This window comes from Coniosporium apollinis, assembly GCF_000281105.1.
Source record: "Coniosporium apollinis CBS 100218 chromosome Unknown supercont1.118, whole genome shotgun sequence".
Classification (NCBI taxonomy): domain Eukaryota; kingdom Fungi; phylum Ascomycota; class Dothideomycetes; genus Coniosporium; species Coniosporium apollinis.
The window spans coordinates 5,270-14,071 of NW_006913380.1; the positions used below are offsets into that span (position 1 = coordinate 5,270).

Below are 8,802 nucleotides of genomic sequence, written 5' to 3' on the forward strand. Positions count from 1 at the left end.
GTGGACGGTGCATACGGCAAATGCAGGAGGCGGAGATAGAGGAGGAAGGCGAGAGATCGGCCTTCTTGACTGTCGGGGATGTGAGACGTTGGCGCGATTTCCATGCAGATATGGGGAAGAGACCACGTCGGGCAGGGAAGAAGTGGCACCGCAAATATCAATTTTAGTATATAATCACTGTTTATTAGTATGGCATAATTCTAAAAAAGTGCTTAACCGTGCGATAGGGTATAGAGAGTATCTTAGGGCATTTTAAACCTTAACAGCTTATAAGGGACTGCTTTAATGGTGATAGAGAAGGTGGTGAGGGGTGATTTTACGGTGCGAGAAGTGATTTGCGGTGACAGTTCTTCCCTGCCCGACGTGGAGACCCATTTTTTTTTCTGAGGCTCTGCGGATGCGGGGGCGGATCTACGGGGACATGCGGGGCTGAAAGGCGGAGTGCACCCGACTTCGAGATTGGGGGCTTAGAGCTGCCGCCGTTAGACACGCAACGCGAGTTTCACAGCAGGACTTGCATGGGTATCTTTTCAGTTCCTTCCGTTGTCACGGCATAGAGTATTGAGATCACCGAGACAGACTATCAAAGTTTGGGGACGTGAGTTAACCGGTCGGCTATTTAAGGTGGCGGGACCCCTCTATCGGAGAAGCCTGGGGCGGCGAAGTTGGCGCCAATGGCTATCTGCTTCCATTCGAGAGTCCAATGTACCTTAATGTCACCATGATCTCAATGGCTGTGGGCGCCCTTGCGCGCGGCAGATAGACCCTCACGTAGATGGCACCCCGCTCGATGCTTTCTACCTGCCCGCGGTGGGCATCAGGTTTGCTCCAGCACTTCGGCTTCATATGAAAGGTCCCACGCTGCGATCTACCCCACCGCCGCCTCCCTTGTCCGCTACGTGCATGCCCGTGCTATGCGGATATGGGCGTGAAAGCCCTATGTTCTGGACCAGCCGCTTCCACTCTGGAAGAACAAATCTCATTGCTTGGGTGAGATTCACGGACACGGATCCAGAGAAGTCCTTGATAGTCGGCTCTGCACAGGGCCACTGCTCCAGCACGAAGGGCATGAAGGCTTCGCAGTCGTTTTTGGTCGCCTCTTCATGAGCTGGTTAGGTAGCTTCGCAGTTGTTCTTCGTCGTTTGCCCATGAGCCAGTTGGGTAGCTTTAAGCTTTCTTCGTTGTCCTACACTTGGAGCGAATCGAAAAGTGTTCCGTTCATCTCCGGAATACGGAACGCGGCAGCTGTCCATAAGCTGCTTAAGGTGATCGAGTTGTAGCGTCTTGGTTTGCGGAAACTGAACATAGGACCGTGACCACGGAAAGGACCACTCGGCATCGTCCCCTGCTAGCCTCCGAATGAGAGCCTGGCTCCGCGTGCCCGCCATGGAAGACACTGATCCCGCCGTCAGACCTCGTGTAGCTGGCACGGGCGGAAATCCACCAGCGCCGGCACGAGCTCCCGGTGCTCCAGGGATTCCACAAAGCTCTCCGCCGCTAAGGACTATGCTGGTGCCGAGAACGGTGCCGCCGCTGCCAAGGATTTGAATGCCACTGTCCCCATTGTAGAAGACGACACCGCTGTACTTACGGCCGAAGACAACATTGCCGCACTCACGGTCGAAGATCATACTGCCGCGCCTACCACCAAAACCGCTACCGCTAAAGTCGTTGTCGATCTTGCGCTTCTCGCCCGCGACGGGCGTAAGGACCGGAAGGACAGCGACCACGCCAAGGAGGTTTTCGTTATGCCCACCAAGGAGACCGCTGGCGGTGTCGTACCCACCGATAAGACTGCCACCCGGAATACTGACAACCTAGCGCGGAAGCGCTCACAGGATACCAGAGCCCGGCCTCACCGCCGACAAGGCCGTCACCGTCGGGGAGACCGCCGTCGCCGTCGAGACTGCCGTTGAGACTGTTGACCCTCGCTCCCGCGTTCTCCCTCCCCCCTCAGTCTTCATGCATCCGCCTCGCTCTCGCTCTCAGGAGCGCGTTCAAGGTTTCATTGCGCGATAACTACGGGTAAGGAGTGAAGATGCGAGATACTGCTCCGATGCGGGCGGAGGTCTGCTAGCGCTGGCACGGCGAAGTTGCTTCGCTCTGTCCAGAATTAGATCAACGCGCACCCAAACTGCCACGAAGCCACTTACGTCAGCCATATGCTTGTGCACCTTGCGGATAATGAACCCATCTCATGAGTTTGAGCCCTTGCTGGCCTCAATCCCGCTGGTTGGAAGAGAGAAATCCCCGGCACCGTGGCCGTTGTCAATTTCGAGGGCAAGATCGACTGTAAATACGCCGTCGGCTACGCGCAACCTGCCATCTCAGCCGCTGACTGGCCTCGAGTGTGGCGTCCACGAGAGGCCTCGCAGGTCCGAAACGACTGGCCGGAGAGTGGAACGTCAACGCGGAGCTCATCCAGAAGCATGTCTCGGTGAGAGTGAGCGCCTAGCTCATCATCACACTGCGCCCGATGTCGGTAAGCCTGAGGCTTGACGAAATCCGAGCGCAGTGTTGTGTTGTCGCCGAGGGCTGTGTTGTGTTATCGCAGAGGGTTGTGTTGTGTTGTCGCCGCGGGCCATGCTGTGTTGTGCCGTGGTTGTATCGTGTGGCTCGAATAATGGCGCGATACGACCTGTCTGACGAGAGGTGGTTGGTGTGCTGTTGCTGTGCTATGTGCTCTGTGTTGCGCTGCGTGGCGTGCGATGGACAGTTAAGCGGGATAAGGAGCCTGCAAATTGTGGGCAAAACAGCTAGGCGCCACGGGTGCGGATGTAACCGCGCCTTGGGAACGAAGCAGGCGAGAGGAATCCACGACATTGCAGGAGAAAGATACTAGCATTGAAGAGTCTTTGCGGTAACGGGACCTTGTGAGTGGGACCTTGTGGATGGGCAAATTGACTCTGCGGGCATTTTAAGGTGCGGCTCTGCGGCTGCGGCTCTGCGGCTGCGGGTGCGACGCAGGAACAATAGGGAGAACTTCGCGCAAGGTTTGAGGTGCGTGTAGGAGCTCGCGGAGATCCAGTCGCGGCAGAGAGCAGAGAGAAGACAGCTCGCGCGGCGTTGGAGAAGAGGATGTCCTCGGCGTATAGAGGAGTTCACGACCCGCGACGTAGTAGGTAGCCGCAATGGCGACGAGTGGGCGCACGCGAAGGGAGGGTCGGTGCAACCGGCGATGCCGGGACAATCGGAGGAGGCGACGGGAAACGCTGCTGGGGGGAAACGGAGCTGACAGAGCAACACCACCGTCCTCCAGTACAGTACTCCCTTTACGGCCGCGCCGCTTTATCCTCCCATCGATTTTCCTCCCCTTTCATCTTTCCTGTCATCATCCCTCGACTCAGGCAGATTATGCGCAGTGCTACAACCTCGTCGGTGCAGCTCCTTCCCCTCCCTCACAATCTAGTTTCCAAGGCATATTCAGCAAGACCTTCACTGCTCCGACGATGGCTAATGAACACAGAACAGGATGGCAGCCCATGCACCCAATGTCCAATAGCGCCTGAACCCCCCTCCGCTCCCCGAACATTATACACAGCAGCGTCGGTGTGAGATTGACTCTGTACCGGAGAAACTCAACCGCACATTCGCGCACTCGCGCACGCATCGGTGGGATGGACCGCCGAGGGACCACTGGGAGATCGGTAACCTGCAAACTCCACAATCTGGACATACACCAACCCGCGTCCAATCCGCGCTGAGCTAAGGCCGCAGTCGGAAGTCTTCGTGCAGGACGCAAACAAGGACGAGGTGGAAGACCTACCACGCGACGTACGGCACACAGGGCTGCTCCTGCTCCATCTCAGCCACCAAGCCGTTTCGATGAGTAGAGAAGCGCGGGGACAGCCAGGCTCTCGCCGCAGTGCCGACGAGGACGACGAACATGTATTCCGTTGTACTGTTACTGCGATGGACCAGTGTTGGGTTTTGGAAAGCGGTGGAAGGAGGAGAAGGGAAGACGAGAAGGGCGGCGCGTAGGGCAAACCAGTAGCTGATTCATGGAGCCCGTTGCCGCGTTAAGCCGTGTATTGCTCGCTCGGAGTGTATTATCATGCTGTATTAATCAAGGGGTTGCCAGAATAGAAGCCATGCCGCGGGGACTCAAAGTACGAGATGAATTGGAAGGAGCGGCCGTCAGGAAGTGACACGTCGGCGGGTGGAACGTTGGCACCTGCCTCATCTAAAGACCGACACGATCTAGGCCGCTGGCTGCGAAGTGGAACGCTAATGCCACCGTGGCCAGAAACCAGTGCATTGGCTCGAAGTCACACATATCGTCGGCGTTGTCGAATCCGGCTAAGGAACAGGTCCTGTCAAGGCCCCGCTCTCACCTACACGTTTCCGCCGTGCTGACTTGCCTTCGGAGCTGTTGGCAGAATCAAGTAAGGCAGCTTCGCATAGCTGGGGTGATAGAGCAGACGGATAGATTGGTTGGCACGGATCTGTGAGGACGGTGAGTACGTTTGCGGGGCCTTGGAGGCAAAGCGTCAGAGGGGTTTCCTGCCCAAAGGATAGGTGGGATGACTGGTGTGTGTGTGGCCTCACTGTCCGCGAAAGTTCCTGCAGCTTCGCACCTGTCTTGACGGAAACCTCATTCTGCTTGTCTTAGGGGAACAACCATTCGCCCCCGGCCCGAACTGACTGGTTCTTCGACCAAGTCTTGACATGACAACGGGTTCATGGTGCGGTCTTCTGGAAAGCTCGAAGGACATCCTCCAACATCTTGCTAGAGGGGATAAAGGGTTAAAGACTTCGGCTGGAATACACTCATCGAAGAAAAGATCACATTCACATGCTCGTACGCTTCCAGCACCACCCATGCCTGACGGTCACAGCACCTAGCACCCGGCATTCTGCCCACTAAGCTCCGCCAGCCCCTACTCTCCCAACGAACTGCGCGCTTGGAAAGCTGATGCCTGGCAGCAACTGCCTCACGTCTGCACATGCTCTCAGCGTCGGACTTCTTCGCTGGCTTGGTTTTGCCGGCGTCGTCGTCACCGGCGGTCCAATCAGGGATCCCGTGTTTGCTGCCTTTACTTTTGTCTGGGTTTGGGCGCCGCGCTTGGTGCTTTCGTGGCGACCTTCTTCGCTGAGTTCCTGTATGGTATGGTTACTTTCGGCGGGACGACTGCTCACGGCGGAGTGTCTTTGTGCCCTTTGTCGTCTTCGATGATAATGCTTTTCTTCCTTACCTTCTTGAAAAACTTAGCTTGAGCACGTAGCTCGCTCTGCTCTTGCTTTCCTTCAAAGCGTCGACTTCGTTTTTTTTGGAAAGGAGATGCGTCTCATCCCGTACGAAGACCTTGATGAGTGGAGACTGGCTGCAACCCTTGCTGGACCCGGATTGGCATGTATCCAGGGGCGGTCCGCTTGGGAGATTCCGCTCCGAACTCCCAATGATTCTCAGCACCGCATCACTGCGGATGCGAGCTCTGTTTCGGCCAAGAATATCTCAAGCTTACCGCTGTGACAGACGACGTGAATCAACTCCGTGTGCCGTATGTCGTGTGCGGCCCGTTCATTGTGTCCTGCACGAAGATCTTTAGGCTTAACAGGATGCGGCCATGGCATAGGCGCGCCTCGTTGGACTTGGTCGAGACAGAGCCTTCTCCAGGGGCGACTTCGCCGGCTCGAGTGCAGCAATTCTACAGCTTATGCGGCGCGGATTGGCGTTTGAATAGGGCGTGAGGATCGTAAGCCCCATGTTCAGTGCCCTCTGTTGCCGACCTGCAGTCTCTGCAAACAACACCTTCGCCGAACTGCTTGCGAAGAAGCAAGCCTCTAAGCCCGCCATCTCCGCCCCGCCGGTGAGCAACCTGTAACGTCGTCGCCGGAGTCGCCTAGGCCGTGCCCTTTCCCTTTAATCCAACCCCTCAACCACCCACTCCACCCACTCCACCTTCTCACGCACGAGCTCTCTAAACGACGCGTGGTCCGTCTGTCCAGTTTGGCTGAAGCCGAGGCAGAGCGAACCTGCGGGTCTGGGCAGTCTGGCTGAGGATCTGTCTAGCCAGGCGCTGGTCTATGAGGACGAGGAGGTGTAGAGGCAGCGGGAGCAGCTGGATCGAAGAGGGACGGACGGGTCGGGCAGGAGGGCGGGAAGAGGGTGCAGGGGATGGAGCTGTGAGGAATATCTTTCATGAGGCAGGGGGCGGGGAGTGAGGGGCGGGATAGGAGTGCATGGAGGGGGGCGGGAGGGCGAGGAGGAGGGGAAGGGGTCCCCATCTGAACGCGGGTTTGGCAGTGCCTTGAGCATTCACGGCTCCAGCCTACGATCTCCCAGTGATCCTAGCTGAACGCGGATTGGCGTGTGTCAGGGGCATCGTGCTTGCATTACAGGCGAGGATCCCTCGGCGTTCCCTCGCTGCGCATGCTCGCCAGCCAAGATGAGGTCCTGTTAAACGAGACTCATGTCACTGGTGAGCGAACAGACCGGCTCGTGCGCCGATCTTACAAGGGTTCTCCTAGTAAGAGCAAGATTCTTCCCTAGCTCCCGAGCCGCCCGTGTTAGTAGCAGTTAGGGGTTTGAGCGAATCGAAGACTAAGGGCTGGTAAAAATAAACGCGGCGGTGTTTCACCCCAAACGGCCAAGTGCCATTCTCCTACGAGATTGGCGGGGAACGGGTCGTGTCCAGACCCGCCGCGTTTATTCTTGCCAGCCCTTGGACATCGGGCAGGCCGAGCTCCGAGAAAGCTCTACCGAGCTCTGTGGAATCCAGCTATCTGAATGGTCAAACTGTTGTACGCTAGGGTATTGTATGCAGTAGAGAGGCATCTAGCTCGCACGGCTCGTACAAAAGAAGAACGAGGCCCGAGCTTGAAAGCTTGACTCCGTCGTTAGAGTTTGGCCGGCTCACTTAATTGCTCGTGTAGATTACGAACAACTGGATATATTCGAGGGAAATACCACTAAGAAGCATAGGAGGGTGTCTCTTCATCACGTTCAGAGTATTTAGCTATCTGCGCGTTGTGTGGTGTTGATTCAAGGATTTGGCACCAGACTTTTGAGCCCAGGGCTCTGAGAACCCTTGTAGAGGCACTGCCTCCGCAGCGCCTATCATGCAGGTGTCGCCTTCTGTTGCCTTACGACTAACTATGACGACCCATCTCCGCATCCGTTTGCGGAGTGACTCTCAGCCTTGCTTATGCTAGCTGGGCCGATAGACTGAGCCGCATAGTAAACGACATACGGTCCTAACTCATCCTGCTTTCTTCCACTCTCTGCTCCATTCTCCTTGCCTTGTCACATCTACACCCGTCTACAGTCCTCTACAACATGGATTTTTTTCCTCGCCCCGTAAACCCTATTGCGCCTATAGAGGTTCCGTATATCGTGCGGCAAGAGGAGCAACACCATTCAGGGGTTTGCCTTGACGACAAGTGAGACATCTGGTATCCGGAGATTGACTGGTCCAGCCCGCCGGAGGAACTTGCATCTATTATGCAGTCCTGGCTGTATTTTGGGGTGCTTGCGATAGTACTAGACCGGTCGATCGAAGATGTCGAGTGTTTCAGCACACGTCAAGCACCTGACTCGATCCACAGGCGGGTTGTAGTCGCAGAAGATTTACGAGAACGATTAGAGAGCGAATGGGATCGCAGACAGCGTTCGGAACCGAGCACGCTCCCGGATATCCGGCTCTTTATCAATGCTTCCATTCGCAGCAGCCAGGATTTCGACTACGTGTATGCTCCCGCGGACTCAACTTTGGCCGTGGTTGCTCTATCTGTCAAGCTTCTACTTACCTACCTCACACTTCTATTCCAAGAGAGACGTGGGGACGATGCGCGTCTTAAAAGACTCAGACTCAATCGTTTGGAACGCCGCTTCGACCTACCGGAGCGACTACCTTTACCCGCGCAGCTTCTCGTTGCACGCATGATAGGGACTGGCTGGTGTCCATCTCGAGCAACAGTAGCTGCAGTGCAATTCGATTACAGCAGCCTTTATTATCTTTCTTCTCTGCGGCGCCAGTTCCCTTCCCAGATTAGCCATGAAGCCTGCTCCGAAGCGAAATGCGCCTCTTACAATTTCCGCATCGAGACCCACGTGGCAAAGCATACAACAGATCAGTGCAGCTGTCTAGCTGTGGATGTAAACGTAAGGGATGTGGCCAGGATCATCGCAAAGGGCGGGATTCCGCTTTTAAAGGCTGAGAGGTTGACCACGGGAAAAATGGTGCTCAAGGTGACAGAATGCACAGCAGAAAGTAACTATGTGGCCATATCACATGTCTGGTCCGACCGCCAACTCGCCTCGAAGACGAACGCGCTGCCTCAGTGTCAGCTGAGACGAATAAATGAACTTTTGCTAAGATCGGAGCTCCACGTGTTGCCAGTTTCGCCTAGGCCGCCTGAACCTATTGCACCGCCTAGAACTGTGAGCGGATGGTATAGATTCGGCTCGAAGTACGTGGGCTCCGTTTTTACTCCTTTGAAGGTCAGACTTTCAATCCGTAGAGGAAAGCCAATCCTATTTTGGCTCGATACCCTATGCGTCCCCGTAGGTGCCAACTACGAACCGCTTCGAATGAGAGCAATTAATAGGATGGATCTCGTCTACGCAGGCGCTCGGAAAGTCCTCGTCTTAGATTCCGAACTCCAACACACGCAGACCGGTTATTCGCAGGGGCATTACCTTAGCGCCCTTGCGTATCTATCGTGCTGTAATTGGATGTCTCGTGCGTGGACACTTCAAGAAGGCGTCTTAGCCAGACACTGCGTATTCCAATATTCAAACTCAGCCCTGTACCTCGGTGAAGCTGAGTTAGGGGGTGTATCCCATCCTGGAAGTAGTCC

The 8,802-nt window shown here is 55.9% G+C and overlaps 1 protein-coding gene across 1 annotated transcript; it reads left to right on the forward strand.

Annotated features, from left to right (window-relative positions):
- Positions 1-1,412: 1,412 nt before the first annotated feature.
- Positions 1,413-2,019, forward strand: W97_09338 (uncharacterized protein; the record flags this gene model as incomplete). The annotated part of the gene is made up of 2 exons (XM_007787199.1): positions 1,413-1,778; positions 1,822-2,019. Coding segments are annotated over 2 exons (564 nt in total), but the record flags the coding sequence as incomplete, so codon positions are not given.
- Positions 2,020-8,802: the final 6,783 nt, after the last annotated feature.